We start from the raw sequence: 20,794 nt of genomic DNA, 5'->3' as shown, positions 1-20,794 counted from the left end.
TCTTAAAATCTTCTAGTGATATTTTCCATATAATCAAATGACCAATCAATATAAATAATTACTTATAAGTGGTTGTCCTTGAAAATAGTTGTCATTTATCATTTGAAGCAATTGTCATTTATAATCAATGGTCATCATCTTTTGATAAAACATGTCATCATAGATCATCTTCTAAAATCTTTTGTCTTCATATCATCGTTAATGATAAAATTAAATAAATTTGATAATATTGGTTTATACCCCATAAATACATACACCATGTATACTCACATAACATATACACACCCGTATTTGAAAACCATAATTTTGATAATAAAAGAAACGAGATACCCTACATCAAAGGTATTACACTAAATTTAATGATAATAATAGTTTATTCTTCAAAAGGATCATCAAAAAGGTCTTGACCGTCTTAATATATATATATATATATATATATATATATATATATATATATATATATATATATATATATATATATTCAGTTTAGCAAAAGTAATGTTGATTCAAACTCTATGGAAAGGGAAGAAAAAGCTAGAATATATATATGATTTAACCAGCCACAAGTGCATCCATCTAAAAAAAAGAAGTGAACATATGAGCCAACATATCTGGAAAGTTGTACAAGCTTATATAATGGGATTCTAAATTCTAGTTACTCCTCGGTGTTTTCAGCATTAGCTCCCTTGAGATGTAAATGTTTTTCCCTTTTTTGGAAATCCGTCAGACCTTTCCCACTTCCAGTCACACCCACCTTCCCAAAAGGGTCATCAGGCGATTTAAATATGCTTTCCTTCTTCCGCCCCGAAAAGAACCCAATCTGTCAAACACTTATTATTTATTACAATTCCAGACAAACCAAAATATATATATATACATTAACTTTTTTTCAAAAAAAAAAAACAGCAATTTAAGTTTACCTTCTTAGCACGACCTTTAGTGGTTTGAAATTGTTGCCATGCATTTTGTCTCTTATTTTGTGTAACCTCAATTTGTTCCTTTCTCATCTTTGACTTGAAAGCATGTATCTTCTTACGCTTAGCCGCTTTCTGCAGTGAACACATTAATTTTAAAAAAAAAAATTAAAAATTAAAAGAAATAAAAGTCGGATTGTTGTTATTTTGTACCACATCCTCGGGATCTTCTGGTTCAATACGAAGCTTTGCGGGTAAGCTTTTTGACTGAAAGTCCACGTCAGCAGTAGCTGCTTGGGCAATCTTACGTTTAAGAGCTAGCTTAGTGGCTTCTGCTTCCTTTTCAGCTTCCACAAGAGGATCAACAATACCTTCTTCTATAGCCCTAACATTAGCAGGATCCACCTGAACATATATTTCAATAAATATTTCTTTATTATTTTTCTTTCCATTTCCCAGAAAAGTAAAAACAGATTGATACCTCTTCCTTATTTCCCCACCCACTGTAAGCAACCAAATATCCATTTGGTGTAAGAGCCTCAATTGTCGCATCATACCTGCATATTCAACTGAATCAAACATAGATAAGACAGAAAAAATAAAATAACTGGTGACAAAACCAAAGAAGAAGAAAAATAAATTGATTTTTATGTTCAAATAGGAAAAACAACTTTTTGTTTTTTAAAAGCCAAAAGACATACCATTCGCCATCTTCACTATAAACAGCTTGAACTTGAGCACCAATAGGAAGCTTGTGACCATCATACATTCCACTCGAGACCTTAACGAAAATAATAAGAAAAAATGTGAAGTTTTGATTAAAAAAGGGTTTAAAATAGAGAACATAACAATTGTTTGAAGAAACTTACAGCATCATTCTGAAAGGTACCTCCAGAATGGTGAAAACCAGGGGATAAATCAGCACTTGTCCCAATTCCCACTCCAGAATTCCCAGCTTCTTCATGTGCAGTTGCTAGAAGTTCTTCAGTCAAAGCAATCACCTGCAGTAGAAAAAAAAAAAAAAAAAAAAAAAAGTCAAACCTTAAAGACTTTGGAGTTTTTGTTTCCACATCACTAAGATAAAAATGGTGTTGTTTCAAACTCATAATCTTAGTGAACATCTGAAATCAGGAGACAGGGGTAGAAGTAGATTGGCCATCACAACACATAGCAGACACCTGCACAGAAATCAAGATACAAGTGATGGACATCTTTGATGGAGTTTCCAAATCCAAAAAATTTTCTATTCACCTTCTAAACCCAGGATCATCAGGGCTCTTGCCACTTAAATACATTCTACACTTCAATAACATAATTTTAAAGATACTATAATTAGTTTTAAATCGGTTTATTGTGTCAAAACTCAAAACAATGCTACATACAACAAGATCAACATCAATGTTTTTCGGGCTTGGTTATGAAGAAAACAGATAGAGAAGTAAAGGAAAGTTAAATGCCAAGTCAAGCTATACTCAAAGTCAAAGCAGCAAACAATTCAAATTGGAGAAAGGTAAAATGTGACAAATTTATGTTAGATCACCTCCACAAGCTCTTTCTCCACATCAGCATACTCAGCATTTCCAGGGTCATCCTTCAAAAGCTTCCTGACCTGATTGTAGACAATAAGTTATTGCAAGTTAGTCCACAGTGTATGATGCTTATATAGAATAGAAATGAAAAATGATCTTTGTTTTCTTGAGGAAGAAACTAAAAACAAAGAAAATATACATAGCTTTTGTTAGTATTGAGCTTGGAATAACAACCTCTAGGTTTCAGATAGTTAATAAGATACCAACTGGATGAAAAGTGGATTGAGAAAAACATACTTCCAACCAAATTGAAGGGAAAATTACTATCAAATAACATCAACCACAGTGTTTCTAAAGAAACCCACAGAAACTGCAGCCTGAACATTTTGAATAAGTGAACATCTATCTACTTGCATCATGTATCAGAGCAAATTAGTGTTTAATAAGATCACTGGAGCATGTTGAGGCCTCAAATAACATTATTACTCATCCAAAAGCTTAGATTGATACAGTTCCTAGATCATTAGGTTACACAGACAACATGGCCATTCAATTGTATCGATTATGTATGTTCATCAATAATATGGAGATAGGCTTGCAACAAACACGTAGTGTGGATGACAAGATATCAGAAAGATTCCACTTCGCTCGTAAGCATGACAGAAAATCAACCCTACATCATAGAGTTCATGACAGCAAACATACCACAGCGGACAACAAAAATTAGGATTCAAACAAAACTCTAAATTCTATTCTCTAATCAAGTTCAATCAACTGTTGATGTAGTAACCCCCAAAAGGCAAGACAAAAAAATGTAATTATATCAAAAAAAAAAAAAAAAGACTAATTCCAGCGAAAATGAATGATCACTTGAATGCACATAATCCAAATTGCAAGTACCTCTTGAAGCTGTTGTCCGTAAGTAGAGAGATTTGAAGAGAGCTCCTCTATGCTGACCTCCTCGCCCCCTCCCTCCATGCTTCTCTCCTTTGTGTTTTTATTTCTTTCGTTCTTTTTAGGTTGAATTCCTTTGGTTTAGTGCATTCAAATACGCAAGAATAGTACGAATTCGATTAGTACTATGATTTAAGATGCTCGTAAGATAAAACCCTAACAATATTTATCGAGGAGAACAAGAATATGGCGAACGGGAACCCTAATTGAGATTTCAGTGATCTTTATTCTGACAAACTTCGATTGGCTAAATAGTAGAAATACACATATGGCCCCTAGACAAACTACTAGTTTCTCATGTGCCCCTTAGAGAAACATTTGTTCTCAATTGTCCCCTACTCCAAGCATATGGTGTCAAAAAAACGATGATGTTCGTATTAAGATACTAGACTCCAACAACAGTGAAACAATTTGTTACTTATAATATGCAAAATCATACGACCAGAATCATTATGATTTATAAAATATTTTGAGCAAAGGATTTATATTAAGATAAATGACTTAATAAGATAATATAGTTTTCAGTTTATATATATATATATATATATATATATAGGTGTTATTTGTTTTTTTAGAAGCAAAAAATATGTAGTCTGCATATCACATCTGTATATCTCTGCAATAGAAAAGGTGGACCAAATGGTTGCAGTCTGTAAGAAGAATATTATTTGTTTTTTAAAATCTATGGGTTGCTAAATAAACTTTAATTTAAATAAATTGATTTTAATCTTAAAAAACCTATTTCCGAACATTGTATGTTTGATTCCGTCATATTTTAATTAAGAAAATAGAATTGAAATCTTTAATTTTGGTTTCTTACAACTCCTTCCAATTGAATGAACTTTTGCTAACATATCAAAACCTCCAAGGGAGGAGGTTTATTTAGATAATGAAAATTACTTTGAGTACGGCTATGAAAGGATTATTTTGTTTTTATAGTAAAATGGAGGGCTAATGTAATAACATGACAACCATAGTACATAATTTATTTGTCTTTTAATTGTATTAGTAATTGAGTCCGCGCTTTGGATTTTTATGTTTTTTTGTTAGGTATTAAGAGTGACAATTAATTAAATGAATGACATTTTACAAAATGTAAAGTTGAGGGAATCAAAAAACATTTAAAAGAACAAAGATGAAAAAAACATTTTACAAAGTTGAGGATTAAAAATCATATTATATATTACTACAGGGATGGAGGATAAACGTAAAAGTCTAAAAAACGAAAACATAAAAAATGATATTTAACAAAATTGAAAGCAAAGGGGGTGAAAGTGAAAACCTAAAAAATGAAAAGGCAAAAGTGATATTTTACAAAGTTAAAACAAGACGTCTACTACCACATTGAAGATGGTAAACCATCTTCATTTTGGACTATTTGTTAACATTGCATCCACGTTGACATCTGATATTGTATAATTACACAATAAAAATACAGTCTAATTGTATTTATAAGAACCTAAGAAAAAATATATAGTTAAAAAAAAAAAAACTTAGTTACCTAATGAGTATAAGCGACCTAAAGAGCAAATTGAGTATCAGTTGCCATTTTAGAATACTGATATTAAAATTAAATGCGGTGGCATTTTACCCTAAGATTAAATGTATCGGAGTAAAAAATAAATAAATAAATAAAACTACAACCTAATTTACTTGCATGGTGAAAACAAGAAACAAGATAGTATTGTAATGCATTTGACTGCAAATTTTTATCTCGCCCACACAACAAACAGATTTCTAAAAAGACATGAAAACCATTATCGAAAATAGTCCTAGAAAGCAATTAACGATAATAGTTGGAGGATATGTGGAGAACGAGAACAATGAATGTTATGTAGCACAAAAAAAAGATGTCGGTTTCTTATTTTGTTGTCCCATTAAAGCAAGCAAGTTTACAACTTCTAAAAAATGGATGACAAAAAAAAAAGATCCTATGAATTATAAAAGGTTATAAACCACAAAACCATCAACAAAATCTAACACCTACCCTATACCAAAGGAATCAATGTTCACTCATTGCGGATGGAACAGAATTTCTCCCACATCGACTGTGATTTCCCCATTTCAGCCATTAGATTCTTGAACTTATGGCTACAATCTCCTCCACTAAAAAAAAGAACATACTAGTTAGATTTACACTTCCAAATACATAAATAAAACATACCTTTAACTGGTTAGGTATTTTGAAAATATAATTTTCTAAATAAATAAATAAAAACACATACCTGATACGATTCAAAGATGCAACAGCTCTAAGGGCGCTTCGAATCATGTCTTCATTGCGATCAACTTCTTGTTTTACAGCATCTTGTTTGGGCTTAAAGTTGACTGTTTTCTGGAGAGGATCCACCAATGAATCTAGAACTGTGTAATAAATGTTGAAAAATCCGTATAAGTTTACTACCATTCATTAATAATTGCTAAACTTCCAAAAAAGATAAATAAATAAAAACACATCAATAATAACCTGCTAAGACAGCTGAAGGACACTTGTCAGCAAGTTTGGAGAGGATAAGATGGCAAGGCATCTTCACATCATAATGATCTGGAATGAACAAATTATTATTTATATATTATTGAAAATATGATTTAATAACAGTTGACCAAATTACAGGACAGACGAGATTGGACTACATTGGACTGGACAAGCTTTCTAGGGCTAGTTTTGATGGGGAGGGCATTTACGTCCTTTTCAATAATAAGATGAGGATGTAGAGAGCAAGTCTGAATCCCAACTTGTTACAGTATTTTGGGTGGAACAAAATTATTTTTAAACACAGTATTTATGAGAGGTAGCTTACCATCAAGACCAGATTTAAGGTAAGGGACAATGAAAGAAGAAGGGTTCAACTGGTCAAGACAATTATCAAGCAATGTATCTACACATTCAAAAGCTGCTTTCCTCAACTCAAGACCATCATCAACTGTATGCTTAAAAGGTCCAAGATCCACCGTTCGTATCAGTTCTTTCTGTCAATAACAATACACACACATATATATATTTATTTACTTTCATTGATATTCATATGATTTATGAGAAATATATATATATATATATATATATATATATATATATATATATATATATATATATATATATGATACCTACCTTAATAACTGTCTGATCATAAAGAAGTGGCAAGAGTTCTGGAAGAAGGCCCTTGATGAGATTTGGCTTGTTGTGGCCAGCTATACTCAAAGCCAAAACAGCTGCACGCCTAACATGCTGCCCAAGTTTATCAAAATTTAACAGATCATACTCATAACTCATACATATAGAAAAAAAAAATTAGGGTTTTCTGGAATGTCCATGGAGTTGAATTAGACAAAACAAAAGGTTTTCTTTCCATTCCAATGGAATGAGCAATTCCATTCCATTTCTCCCCTGATTCCAGCATATATAGAGATACTTACCCGATCCTGATCCTTGATAAGCATAAGAAAGGAGGAAATTTCCGGGTACAGGACTGCATCGATCTTCTCTGGTCTTTCAACTATTGAATACTTCACAGCAACAACAACCGTTGCCCTGGTGAATGCAGCTGGACTAGTTGTTCGCTCCTACAAATTTTATATATATATAAAAAGAAAAATTAGACTTAAATTAATTTTTTTTTAAAAAAACTAAAGAAAGTTGAAAATATATATACCTTGAGAGCAGGGACAAGCTTTGAAGGCTTGATGAGGGCAATTTTTCCAAGGCACTCGGCTACTACATTGCGGACACCTTCTTCCTCACTTTCACAGTGGTTGAATAGCAAGTTTAGTATCTTTTCAACACTAGAATCCTGAAATTCTGCTTTATCTACAGATTGTCTCACTATCACCTGAAAAGTTTAAAATCATATTGCTTAACTTGACACTTCCGAATTCAGATAGGGCTAAATGCAAGAAACAGCAACATACTTCCATTTTAACTCAGTTTTTTCTGTAATAAGTAGGATGGATAGAAAGTTGCTATTATTGCAGTTAAACCATTTACATTAGTCATTATGATTGGTATCCGAAATGGAATTTAAAAGAATATATATATATATATATATATATATATATATATATATATATATATATATATATAAAGTTGGAGATACCTCTTTCAAAGAGTGAAGCAAGAGATATTGTTTTTTCTGCTGATTATCGATCTGGTTCAAGATAAATGGCAAGTACTTTGGAAGATTTCCAACAGCAATGTTGCCAAGTGCATAAGAGGCTGCAGATTTTATCTCTTCAAAGGGAGACTGAAAGGATTCAATAACTATGTTCTCTATGTGCACATGTGAGCTCAAATCTTTCCTTCTCCCAATTTCACCCAAACATAGCAACGCAAGGTGTTGTTTGGCCTGAAAATGATGAACACAAGGTTAAGCATGACAATCAGATTTCACTTGTATAAATTTGGATTGATGTTTCAAAACACAGTGCCTAGATATTACAAGTGTATCATCACTTCAATCCCTACATTCAATCAAATAAGAAGAAAGAAATTAGGGATTGGAAAGATACCGAATTAGTAGTGCTATCATCTTTCAAGATGTCTGTGAGCATCTTGACTGTAGATGAACATTTATGATCACCAGCAGCAAGACAGAGTACAGCAACACATTGTGCAATGGAAAACAAAGCTTGTTTTGCAATACCACCAGACTGAGGTGAAGGTTTAGCAGTTGAAAGAAGAGATTCCAACAAAGCATCAAAACTTGTGTTTGCAGAGTACACCAAAGTAGCAAAAAAGTTTTGCAAAGCTGAAAGGGCCTGTCCTTGAAGCAATGAGCTTTTGACCAAAGTCAAAGCCTGTGGAAGAACTTTATTTCTGACAGTCAAACCAACAGTTGGACCAGACCTCCTGTCTGACATCAAGGTACAACAGAGTTCCAGTGCAAGAGCCGCCATATGCAAATCTGAATCACTGTTAAGGTTCAAAACCAATAATATTAAAATATTACATTTTACATTAATCTGAAACACAATAACTTGAAAATTTTATACAAAGGTCAAGTGAGAAACCTGATCAGTGTTGAAAGTTCCACAATGATAACTTCATAAGCAGTGGAACCGATTTTATCACCATATGCCACAATTAGTGTATTCAAGGTACCAAGTGTTGCTTGCCTTAATGCTCGATTAGCCTGTTTTCAAAAATGGTTCAAATTTTGGTCCAATTTTCAATGTAACAAGGAGGAATTCCCTTATTGTATGATACTTGAATGTTGTTGTTGGCTATACCTTGCGTAAGAATGCAGTTAACTCCACTATAACATGTTCTAGGACACATGAAAGGTCTAGGTGCAGTGGAGATGCAGCTATAACTGCAAAAGCCTGAAAAAAAAATTCAAGGGTCAGAGATAAAAGTATATGTTATTGCCCACTTTGTATCTTATACAAGTTTAATCCTTCCACCCTTTTGTTTTTCATTCATTTTCCTCTTTATTACATATTTGTTTACTAAGTATATGATACTAAGGGGACATTTGGTTCCCATAATGTTTTGGAAGGAATTGGAATTTCTCAAAGGAATCAAAATCTAAGAGAATGGGAATCTGCCAGATTGTAAACTGCTGGTTGACAAAAAAGTGGAATGGAATATTAAAACGAAAAATGAATAGTTCAATATTTTCACTTATAAATAATTTTTCTAGTTATATATAATGAGGGAATGGTATGGAATTGAATTCCTTCCACCCATTCCTAGGAATGGTGAAATCCTTCAAACATGGAAAACCGAAGAAATCTGATTGGAATTGATTCCGTCCATCTGGAAGCAAACACGCAATGGAATGGAATCTTGAATTCCAATTCCACCGAAATCCACAAACTAAACACATTTGAACTTGACTTGGAAAAAGCTTCAGCATTCAATAGGGAAACCCAAAGAAAGTATATAAACAAACCTTAACAGCTGTAAGTCGGGTTATCTCATTTCCCATTCGGTCTACAAGAACAGGAAGGCATGCCAGTAATTCTGCTGTGAGATGATCACCAAATGTTGAAACAACAAGCCCCATACAAGAAATAGCACATTCCTTAACCTCCTGGAGAAAGACAATTAAATGTTAAGACAAAGATCACTATCCCAAATTCCCAATACAAGTACTAACCTGGTCTTGATCTTGGTTTGTCAACCGTGACAAGATGGCATTATATATTGGATGGACATAAGGTTTGAAATCAAAATCAGAAACCTAAACAAATCAATAAAGTAATATCAGAGCAGAAAATAGATAAATACAAGAAATTTTTAGAATAGATGAAATAGAAAGAGATAAAAACCTCAATGTTTGGGCGCACTACTCGAACAAGTTCCCCGCATACTCTTAATGCCTCTGCAGTAACTTTGTAATAGCGTTCACCAACAGCAGATAAAACAGGAGCAGAAATAGCCTAAAAGAAGATGTTAACATAACAGTAATATTAAAATCTAAAAATCCTAAAGTAGAAACCAAAAAAATAGTGGGACCCTTTATATGGATACATTATAAGGGACCGGTAATATTTACTTTCACATTCAAAACATTATTGCTCTCAAGAAACTACTATGAAAATATTAACGACACATGCAAAACATTACTTGTTTACTTCTTTTTGTAATTTTATTCATTTGAGAACTTGTTCAAAAATAAATCCCAATTTCATTTGTTTTTGCTTTTGTTATGTTTTTTTTTTTTTTTAAATTTGAGTATTTGTTGCTCTCATGTTTTTTGGTTTTGTTTCAGGTGTCTTGTGGAGGAAGATGAAGGAGATTAAGAAGAAGAAATGGACAAGGGCATAATGGTCATCTGCATAAACAAGCAGCTGGGTCATTAACTTACACAAACCAGGGACGAATAACATTAAGAAACAGTTAAGTAGGGAAAAAATGCAAAAGATTCCCTTTTGGACCAAATCCAAAAAAAATCAACATAGCATAGGGACCAAAAGTGTAATTTGAGCTCTGTTGGAAATATATGCAGAAACCAAAAGAATTTTTGTAGCATTACCTTGATGTATGGGTGAAAAACAGCTGGAGAATGGGAAGCTAAAACTAATCTTGTAAATATAAGTGCCTCGATCTTCAGATTTGAGGTTGAAGATTTTTCCTGGAGAAAAGGATAAGTCGGATTAAAATTAAATAACCATATATAAATGCAAAAAGATGAAACATATAATTGTACAAATTCGCTTACACAAAGTGCTTTCTCTATTCCAGGAATGAGCGATCCTATGTGGTCAGCAAGACAGTCAGGCAAAACAACAACAAGTTCTTTCAGAACCGAAAAGGCGCCAATCTAAAAATAAACCATTATGACAAGTGATTAAAAAATTAGAAGAAAAAAAATGTTTATAAAAACACAGCAGTTTCAATAAGATTACCTTTGTCTTGATAGACTTTTCACGCAGCTGTCTGTTAACAGATTTAACTACTTTTGGTACTTCCTGCTTCAATGACCATCTGGGACTACAAAATATGAAGACAAAAAAAATGGATCTCAAGCTAAAATCTGAGTAAGCAAATGGATGGAAACACTGTTGAACTTGAATAACAAATTTTGAAAAATATTCAGGGTGACCTTCAAGTTTAATCAAGACACCCAAAGCTATAAAAATAAGCATCATACTCGAGTCATTTTACTTTGTGCATTTAAGAACTACACTCTAGCTACTACTATCATAGATTTTACTGATAAGAAAAAGAACAATTAACTTTTGGTTCTGCGGGATCCCAATTGCATATGACCATGAAACTCAATTCTGCTTGGTTGGATGGAATGGAATGACAGAGGAATGGAATGGAATCAGAAAGGTACTTGAATCAGTTGTTACATTCCATGATCAAGTTTGGTTGTCATGTAGGAGTGAAAAGACTTTTCATATGAATTTTGTATATCATTTGGGAATACAATGCATTGTGTTAACTCTACTATATACAAAACTTTATTCTAATTAATGAAAATTTTATTTTACACGAATAAAGATAAATAAACATAATAAAAGCTCATCAAAATACAAAAAAGATTATTGTTTTAGTAAATTATAGGAAATAAAACTGTAGTTTAATTAAAATTGTGAAACTATTAAAGTAAAGATTAGGGTTATTAAAAGTTACTTCAATAAAAATGGGTTACATTGTAATTTTTCATTTCATTCTATGACAGAATGACATAACCACCCCCTACCTAAGGAATGAAAATTAACAAAATAAAAGGAATCAGATTCCTTCGGGAATGAACCATTCCACTCATTCCCTGATTCCATGATACCAAACACTACATTAGGATCTCCACAGTTTAATGCAAAAGATATTTTATATATTAAGCACAACATTGATAAACTACATGAAGTTGTCAAACATAGCAATCAGTTTTCTTTTCAATTAGCAGCAGGTATCATGGTGAAAGGTTACTAATTTGCAGGCTTACCTTAATTTGTCAATATCAATTTGCCCCTTTGTAACATTTCCTGTTTGACGCAACAACTCAATAAAAGTATTAAAAACATCCATCTGCATCATTTCAGAATAAACTGTCAGTAGTCCAATCATTACATGATAAATAAGGGAAGTATGTTTACTCTGTACCTTGACATTTTCCTCCCTCTCTTTAAACCTGTCAATCAACTTTGGACAAGCCTGCATGACATGTACAAATGCACTCACAACATAGGTCATTTGTGTACGTATATATTTTCTAATTTCCTTTTATACCCTTTAGGTCAATGTCTGTAGCTCCATGCCTATTTTCCTTGAACACTTCCATGTTAAAGTAAACCCTATTTATTGTCTATGTTTGCCTTTGGAAATTATAGCACCCTACTCTCATTTCCTCCTATTATACAATTGTACTTAAAAAAAAATCTTATCAACTATAGCAATGTCACCGAAGTACAAATCAATTTTCATTGCTGTAATTGGATAGATTTTTCAAAGTCAAATGTCCTAGCAAGAAACAAATTGGAAGTTCAATGCTATAGCCGGGTGGATCTTTCAGAGTACAAACTAAAAAGCCTTGACAAAAAAAAACGTGCACTTTCATAAATGTTGTTCAAGTGTTGAACAACAAATATTGATCAATTTGACATTAGTTATTAAAATGATTGAATTACCATTAACAACATTCATGATTTACTAAAACCATATGTTGCCACAAGATCCATCTTTTGGTCTCTACTCCATAAGAGACAACTTCAAGATAAAACATTGACCATATATTGACACAAGACCCATGTTTTTGGTCTCTACTCCATGTTTTTTTCTTAAACAATGGGAAGAATAATAAAGATAATGACATTAGATCAAAACAAATTTATTCGAAAACATATATTAGTTTAGTTGTTAATATTTTTGCAGTAATTGGTAGAAAAAGAATTACCTCATCATATAAATTTGAGAGCATCTCAGGACGAGAAACAATTAATGCAGCAAGACACTTTGCAGCAGCTCTTCGAACTTTCCAACTGACATCCTCATCATCTGTATACTCATTAGCACTATCACTGCCATCAACAAAACAAGAACCAATAAATTAGATTATAATTTATCATAATAATACCATATTGAAAGAAAAAAACCACTAAAAAACATACTCATCCTCATCATCATCATGAACTTCATCATCAGTGTCCTCTTCCATGTTATCCGTGAAATTGGGATCATAACTAAGATATTCCAAAGTAAGATGTAAAATTTCATTACAGTAAGAGAAAATATCCCTCGGGCATCTAAGTAGAAAACTTTCCAAAGCCTGCACCACAATATTTACATTGTAACATAAAAAAAAAGTCAACCACATTGAATTAGAAGATGTTTTAAATAACAAGATAAAGTAGTCAATCATACCTGTAAGCTATATTCACGAAGCTCCTCATCGTTTTCAGATGCATTCTTGCAATATTGAATTAGAATTGGAACTGTATCTCCAAGATGTGGACCAAATCGATAACCCACAGCACGACTAGAGTATAAAAAGATTCAAGATTAGTCATTAATGTAATTTGTTAGTAAAATAATAGAATCAATGTGTGTGTGTATATATATACACACACAGACGAACCTTAAAGCCCCAATCATCTGAATGTTTGTACGTGTCATTTCAGGTTTTGTTCCCTTGTTCTTCAGCAGCCTAACAACTTCAATTGTAGCCTTTGCTAACAAGTCATCTGACAGACTTGAAGCAAGAGAAGCTGTGATGAAAGGAGAATTAGTTTAATACTTTAATAAAATACTTTTATATTAAAAGGGATTTTACATACCAATACAAGACACGGTTTTCTTTCTAACACTAGCTTGATTGGAGCTTAACTGAGGCAATAGCGCAGCTAACAGCATTTCATGATCTGATGTCATCAGATTTCCAAATTTATGAAGAATGTCACATAAGATATCAAGGCATTCACACTTTATGTCTGTCTTCATTGCCTGGATAGAAACAAAAACAAAAAGCATATGAACATCTTACTAAATATATAGCCCAATTACTGTGAAATGTGAAGTGTGAATTGGTAATGTTTTAGTAACTCACAGGGCTTGTAATTCCTCCTATCAACTTGGGAGAAACTGAAACAAGAACTGATTGAGCAACAGATGATGTAGGGACTTCAGAAAAAATTGTCTTGAGAGCTATGCTAGCAATGTCACGATGCTGATCTTTCCCATTCAGTAGTTTATCACATAGCTTGTGAGTCATCTCCAATACCTGTGCCTCATGAATTTTCTTCACCAGAGGAGCAAGACATTTAACAGCTAATCCAGACACATCACCAGCTGCATCATCAAGCTGTTGTAGAACAATATTGGACAATCTCAACTCAAGGTCGCTATCAAGTTTAAACCCCTCTTTGTTTAATTCATTTAATAGGTCTGAAGTTGCCATATATCTATAATCTTTGTCCTTCCCAGTCATCTGCAAATTCAAACATGAACACCTCAATAAGTGCTAAATATGGTATAAATATAACACAAAGAAAAAATCTCCACAAAAGAAGAATATAAGTCCATAGCTTCTTACCTTCTCCAGGATACCAGGTATGGATGAATTTGCCATCTTTACACAAGTGTATAACGATCTTATATTACCTGTGGAAGTACATATATCAAACAAATAGAAAGTCAGAAGCCACATGGATAATGTTTCTTGCCCTTTAGAATTCACGCACATTCTAGTTTCCTATTATGTTGCTCCCTCATTCCAAACAGAATTACAATTTTTCTATAGGAAAAAGAATCTGTTGAACTACAGATTTGTCTTTGTTGTCATCACTGCAAATTAGTTGTGATTAATCGTCCACATAATTATCTTTTGTTAATTGCAGGGGTCCATTGCATAGTTGGTTAATGGTCAATCAGTTTATAAAATCAGCATGGAAAGACAAACATGGCAGTTTTATAGGAAAAGGGGTAATATATTGCCTCTCTGTAACATACTGAACTTTAGACTCTCCCTTGAAGATGCTGAATTGCTGATGATGAAGGATCATAGTGTATGATCATCTAAATTAGGACACTATCTGAACTCTATCGTTTCAATAGAAGACCATGGCATGACGCACACCTTATGATGGCAACTAAGCACACAAACCACCAGAATCTATTTTAGTATGAACTCTATTTTGCAATATAAAATCATCAATCACTGCTCACATTGGCTTCTAATGAATATGCTAGTCAGTCTCATGGCACAAGGTTCTTCCATTGTCTTTACAGCAAGGGCATAACCCTTATTTGATGTACCCTTCAAGTTTATACTTCTCTCCCTCCACGATTAACCCCTTAGTTACCATTCAACTAATCGGCCTCACGCGAAAACCAAACTAAGCTTCTTCCCAGAGAACGGTTGGAAACGCTAGACACATTGTTTCTTCGTTGTTAGTGTGTTTGGCAAATGCAGAAACTTAAATCGATTTTTTATGAAGTTTTGGCATGCCCTAGGTCCATTCAGATACTCTACCCTCGGCAAGATACATAGGATTAGTAGGCCGTTAGATGGATTTCAAGTTTCCATCACACGAAAAGCTACTGGAAAGTCTTGATTTTAGTACTACGACAATTTAAGAATTAATGGATTGAAACTAGTATTAAACCGACTTACTCGAATATTTCAATGGACGAAAAGGAGAAGACAGTCAACAGTCGGATGTAGGAAGAAGCAGCAAACAGCGGCGGATGCCGGAGTAGCTGAGTTCCTGAGTCAGTCAGGAAGTCAGTCCGGAACTGGCAACGGCAGCGGCAGAGGGAGAGGGGGAGAGGTAGGCAGGCAACAGTAGGTCACGTAGGAGTGTTGAATGTCGATCGGAGTAACCTTTCCCAATTAAATCAGATCTTGTAAATAATACTCCGTTCAAAAAAGGATATGGAGGGTTTTGATAGAAACGATTAACCTTACTTTAAATGTTTTATATAATATGATTAAAAAAATAACGAACCTTTATGTGTTGAGCTTTATCTCTATTATCTTTTACTATATTTTATAAATAAACTAGGCGAATACCGGTGCAATAATAATGTAGTTTAATATGGTTATATATTATAGTAAAAAGAATGTTAACATTCTTTTTAAGCCTATGGTTAATTGAGAAGTTATGATTTTAAAACAAATAAGATGTTAACATAATGTAATTAATTGATATGGTTTAATCTATTGTTAATAAGGCATATATAAAGGTTGTATGCGATTAAATAGCATGTATATTTTTTTTATTTTATAGATAATTTATAATAATAAATAATGAATAATTTTTACTGTTAGTTTAAAATTTTAAATGTAGTTTTTATGTACAAATTAGTATCTAATGTAATTAATTGATAACTGATTAAATATGGATTCTCATTTGTGGCCGTGTATTTATGTTGAACGTCGTAAAAAATACATATTTAACAATGATTTTTGTTGGTTTTACTATTAAATAGAAAGACGGTACCGTATTTTAAGTAAATATAAAAAATCTCATTCTCGTTAAAGATAGTGACATATAAGTTAATATAAAAAAAATCATATTCTATAAGTAATGAAAAAGTAAAAACCGAGCGAAAAAGTTGAACTATAATAAGCTTGATTCCAATTACCAACTGTTCAATCGAATATAATATAATTCAACAAACATCATAAGATATTACACTATATTCAAATTACAAATATCATTTTTATAAGAGTAATTCAAAATATATGAAACTATAGTGTCTAATACAACAAAGTAATAACCAAATGACCCTAACTTATTTTAAATGAAGTATAATTGTAATATTTTATCTACGTAACTAAATTTGTGCACAACATGTGGGATTTGTCTAATATATTATATTATAGTAAAAACATTATATTTGAATAACCACTTTGAGTTATATTGTAGTTTATAACATTAAATATGTCAGCGGTTGTATTTTACACATAATAACAATTTATAGGGTCTATATGAAACTTTACATGTCTTGATTTTATTTATTTATTTATTTTTTTTTAAATTATTTAAACTTGAAACGGATGTGGGTATTCAAACTACAACACATTCTTTCCAACCTACCCTTCAAATACCATATACTCCCCATCGTCGCTCTCCAGTTTCATGAAACTTTTCACATTCGATAATATATTCTCTCCAGAGTTGTATGGTTGTAGGCTCGAGAACCCTAAAAAGAATATGGAGATGGCTGCAGTAAGCTATGGTTACGGATAATTCAAATCGTTGAATAAGATTCGGATGTGGTTTGCTGATGATTTTGATGATTTCGACAGAAGCCGAGTAGTCGTAGGTGTTCCAGGTCTGCATTTAAGAGGAACCATTGTTAGAGTGTTCGTTGCCAATTCCAGGTTTTTCCCCTTTTTGTCGCACCATATCCTCCACCTAATTTTCTATTTTAAATAAAAAAAAAATTAGTTTATGGTTTGTTAGAAGGGTAGAAACCACTCCGATGCAATAATTTGTACACATTAACCCAATAATAACTCAATACAACCTTAGTTGGTAAAATTTCAGCATGATTTTTAATTTCTTAGGTTGGTTTTGATTAACATGTGATGTTTATGAATCTTAAAAAACATCATCCTCTTTATTTGTTGGATTTAATTAAACAATAATAACCCAAATAAAGGTCGTTTGATTTAAGTTGTTGAAAGTGATTTGGTGAGCTTCATGTGGGTTATATGTATCAGGAACATGTACTTTCGTGTACTAAGTAGACTTTGTTATTGTTTTTTTTAATTTGAAAATATTAAGAACATGTACATAATCTTCATCCTAGGTTAATTTTTTTTTCGTACCACCTCGACGAAGAAGAATCCTTATATGGTCAGTCGGAAGACCCGGAGTCACTGAGTTGCTCAGATGTTTCTGCAAAAATAACACCATGTTTATTTATAGCAATGCTACAGATGTATAATACTTTTTTTTTACAAAAGATATAAAATTAGATGGTAATTATTAAGAAGTTAATAACCTTTTCCTTTTGAAAGCGGTAGGTATGCTGTGCCAAAACAGTTCATTGCGATATTCCCACGAATGCTTCTTCATAAACAATGTTTTTTGTCAAAGTTTCATCTATCATATCTTCATCTGCATTTTGAATGACCAGACCTTTTCTTGTTGTTACTTGGGAAACAACCACATATAATTGACCATGTGTGAAGACCTGCTTCGGTAGATATATACCAATCCTGTTTAGTGATTGTCCTTGACTCTTATTGATTCTCATTGCAAAGCAAATGATGAACGGTAGTTGCCTTCTCTGGAGTTTAAATGGCCATTTCGATTCCGTTAGTGACATTACGGTTCTAGGAATTGTTACTTTGTTCCCCTCATGTGTTCCTAACATCAATTGTGCTTCAACAGACCACTTTCCTAGATTAGTAATGCACAACCTTGTGCCATTGCATAGTCCAGCAGCTTGATTAAGATTTCGCATAAGCATGACGGGTGTGCCTATTTTAAGTTCAAGTATGTGATTAGGAACACCGTTGAATTGTAAAGAGTTCAAGAATTCAGTATTATATAACATTTCATTTTCATTCGCACCATTGTCAGCTTTAGAAATGTTATCGGAACTTAGATACTTTACAGATTCCCCTGGTATACGCTTCATGATGGCGTCGTTAAGTTCGCGGACGGTTTCATTCTTTGGAGTAAGTATTGCTCTTTCCTTTAAGTAATGAGGATCCTGGTACTTGTCTTATAGGTTTGGATACACTTTGTCAACAATTGATGTAATGTTGTCCTTTGGCGACTCTAGTAAGATATCAGTTGGGATTTTGACCAATCCGTTCTCACTGTCATAAAATGATGAACCGTCACCAATTTGTAGTAGCCACTCATCAAATTGCATTATCTCAGATAAGTCAACTTCAGTTGCACAAATTGAATGCAACTGCATGTTTATCTTTAAATGGAAAACAATGGCATGGCCCCATAAATATGATGAATTTAGTGTTGCATTTATTGTATCAGCTCTTTCGCCTTTAGGAATTACCGGTAAAATTTGTCTAAAATCTCCACCTAAAACAACAGTTAAGCCACCAAAAGGCATTGTTGAAGCATTTGGGAATCTATCTTGGAGGATGTCTCGCAATGTACAGTCCAATGCTTCCAAGCAAAATCGATGAGCCATAGGTGCTTCATCCCATATGATCAAAGATGTTCGACAAAGCAATTCAGCGAGGTGAGTTCCCTTCTTTATGTCGCATGTTGACTCAGCATCTATGTCTAACGGTATATGGAATCGTGAGTGGGCAGTTCTTCCATTTGGTAACAAAAGAGCAACTATTTCGGATGTTGCAACAGCCAAAACAATTTTAGACTCTGGTCTTAATTTTGATATTATTGTGTTCCAAAGATATGTCTTCCTGGTACCCCCATAGCCTTGGACAAATATCAATTGACCCATATCATTTGTAATTGAATTCATAATGGCTTCATATACATTTATTTGACATACATTCATTCCCATATGCATCTTCATATGCATTGTTGCCATTGAATTAACATCAAAATTGGTCTCTTCATGGATTAATCTATTGCTGAAATCTATGGTCGCGCCTTCATCGCGTAAAGGCATCCCATTAATTTCTTTCAAACTTTTACCCATATTGTGTAATATGTTTTCTATGTCGACCAATGTATAGTTACGTAATTGTTCATCAGAAAGTACCAATTCATGATAACCTAGCCTTTATTTGTGTGAATGTAAAATACCATCAGAAAGAATTTCGATATTGGATTCCCATAGTTGGTTTGGTTTTGCAATTTCACAATGCAGCAACATCATGACAAACAAATGACGTATTTGATATCCTACAGCCCATTGAGATGCTTCTTTCAAGTAGTCATTTCATTCCTTGTCATCGCCTAGTAACCCCAATACGTAATAGGCTTTTTTGTATGAATAATACATTTTTCCATCAATTGTTCGAACGGATTCAAACGAATCACAACCCTTTACAATGTTCAATAACATACGTAGGTAATATCGTTCACCACTATTTGGATGTACAAAATATATACGACCAATAGTCTTTCCACCTTTTCTTATTTGCCATGTTTTGAATCGGAATCCCATACCCACTTTGTAGGGAAATCTGCATATGTCAACTTTCTTGCCTCTGCATGTTTCTTATTTGCCTCGAACCACTCAGTTAACTTTGTATTTTCAATTCCCGGACGACGAACAACATTGTCCAAAAGGTCTTGTTCATTAAAAGTCACAATATTTTGTCCAGACAACTGAATTGGAAGCCTTTCTACCGCTGGTTCCCTAAAATGGATTTCGAACTGGAATATCCTCCAACATGCCTCGATCGTTGAAATATATCTGCAATCCAAATATTCCTTAATTTCGTCTTGTGAATCAGGGTCAGTGCCATCAACGATTTCGGTTGCTCTGTCTGGCCCTTTATGCACATACTTAAATAAGTACTTGATGGCCCTTGAGTAATTACAATGTTCAACATTGATGTGTGCATTGCACTTCACAATCAAATTCCTATTGTGTGGTACAACATACCTATTGTTTAAAAGAATTCCTTTTCGTTCAACAGTGTAACCTAAATCTCTTCTTTTATATAATGGGAATCCATCTGAGTCGAACGACGTGCTTGCATTAAACGATTTGGAGAAATGTTTTGTGCACTTTCCGTTGACCATGCATGGTGCTTCTTTGTTCAACCCGCCACATGGGCCATGGACCATGAACATTTAAATGGCATTAAAACCAAAAAGGTCAGTATCCTTGTGTGGGATTTCAACTGATATTATGTTGTCCACATGATTTACAGAAGGATTCTTGTCCTCAGGGTGTAGAAACAACAAAATGTGTGCATGGGGTAACCCGCGTTTTTGAAATTCGATTGTATAAACAACTACAATAAAATAACAGTATAACTCAATGAAATTGTTGTGTATTGGGTGGTGCACATGTAAATATGTTTTTCTTTCATGTATTAATGT

At 33.2% G+C, this 20,794-nt stretch overlaps 5 protein-coding genes across 5 annotated transcripts; all 5 read right to left on the bottom strand.

Moving 5' to 3' along the window:
• Positions 1 to 516: 516 nt before the first annotated feature.
• LOC145017867 (nucleic acid binding/RNA binding protein) lies at positions 517 to 3,616 on the bottom strand. The gene is made up of 8 exons (XM_078975820.1): positions 3,344 to 3,616; positions 2,455 to 2,523; positions 1,784 to 1,915; positions 1,616 to 1,695; positions 1,396 to 1,471; positions 1,128 to 1,319; positions 921 to 1,049; positions 517 to 820 (listed from the first exon to the last, which is right to left on the bottom strand). The coding sequence occupies exons 1-8, from the start codon at positions 3,419 to 3,421 to the stop codon at positions 656 to 658; spliced, it is 921 nt and encodes a 306-aa protein (XP_078831946.1). The 5' UTR covers positions 3,422 to 3,616; the 3' UTR covers positions 517 to 655.
• Positions 3,617 to 5,227: 1,611 nt separating this feature from the next.
• Positions 5,228 to 15,698, bottom strand: CAND1 (cullin-associated and neddylation dissociated). Its single transcript, XM_078973174.1, has 27 exons — positions 15,454 to 15,698; positions 14,374 to 14,441; positions 13,888 to 14,268; positions 13,619 to 13,784; positions 13,420 to 13,549; positions 13,206 to 13,320; positions 12,953 to 13,110; positions 12,739 to 12,862; positions 11,949 to 11,999; positions 11,791 to 11,873; positions 10,745 to 10,829; positions 10,558 to 10,659; positions 10,372 to 10,470; positions 9,665 to 9,775; positions 9,493 to 9,576; positions 9,286 to 9,426; positions 8,621 to 8,713; positions 8,402 to 8,523; positions 7,901 to 8,303; positions 7,489 to 7,737; positions 7,048 to 7,224; positions 6,812 to 6,958; positions 6,507 to 6,623; positions 6,199 to 6,367; positions 5,865 to 5,942; positions 5,623 to 5,761; positions 5,228 to 5,503 (listed from the first exon to the last, which is right to left on the bottom strand). Exons 2-27 carry the CDS (start codon positions 14,407 to 14,409, stop codon positions 5,407 to 5,409), a joined length of 3,657 nt encoding a protein of 1,218 aa, XP_078829300.1. The 5' UTR covers positions 14,410 to 14,441; positions 15,454 to 15,698; the 3' UTR covers positions 5,228 to 5,406.
• Positions 15,699 to 17,837: 2,139 nt separating this feature from the next.
• Positions 17,838 to 18,437, bottom strand: LOC145016703 (uncharacterized). Its single transcript, XM_078974947.1, has one exon. The coding sequence runs from the start codon at positions 18,435 to 18,437 to the stop codon at positions 17,838 to 17,840; it is 600 nt and encodes a 199-aa protein (XP_078831073.1).
• An 87-nt stretch (positions 18,438 to 18,524) lies between these two features.
• Positions 18,525 to 19,436, bottom strand: LOC145016702 (uncharacterized). The gene has a single exon (XM_078974946.1). The coding sequence runs from the start codon at positions 19,434 to 19,436 to the stop codon at positions 18,525 to 18,527; it is 912 nt and encodes a 303-aa protein (XP_078831072.1).
• Positions 19,437 to 19,876: 440 nt separating this feature from the next.
• On the bottom strand, positions 19,877 to 20,491 carry LOC145016701 (uncharacterized). Its single transcript, XM_078974945.1, has one exon. The coding sequence runs from the start codon at positions 20,489 to 20,491 to the stop codon at positions 19,877 to 19,879; it is 615 nt and encodes a 204-aa protein (XP_078831071.1).
• Positions 20,492 to 20,794: the final 303 nt, after the last annotated feature.

Source organism: Lactuca saligna, chromosome 9, assembly GCF_052625555.1.
Source record: "Lactuca saligna cultivar CGN05327 chromosome 9, ASM5262555v1, whole genome shotgun sequence".
In the NCBI taxonomy this organism is placed as follows: domain Eukaryota; kingdom Viridiplantae; phylum Streptophyta; class Magnoliopsida; order Asterales; family Asteraceae; genus Lactuca; species Lactuca saligna.
Note: the sequence above shows the minus strand (reverse complement) of the source record. Positions and strands in the feature narration are given on the sequence as shown.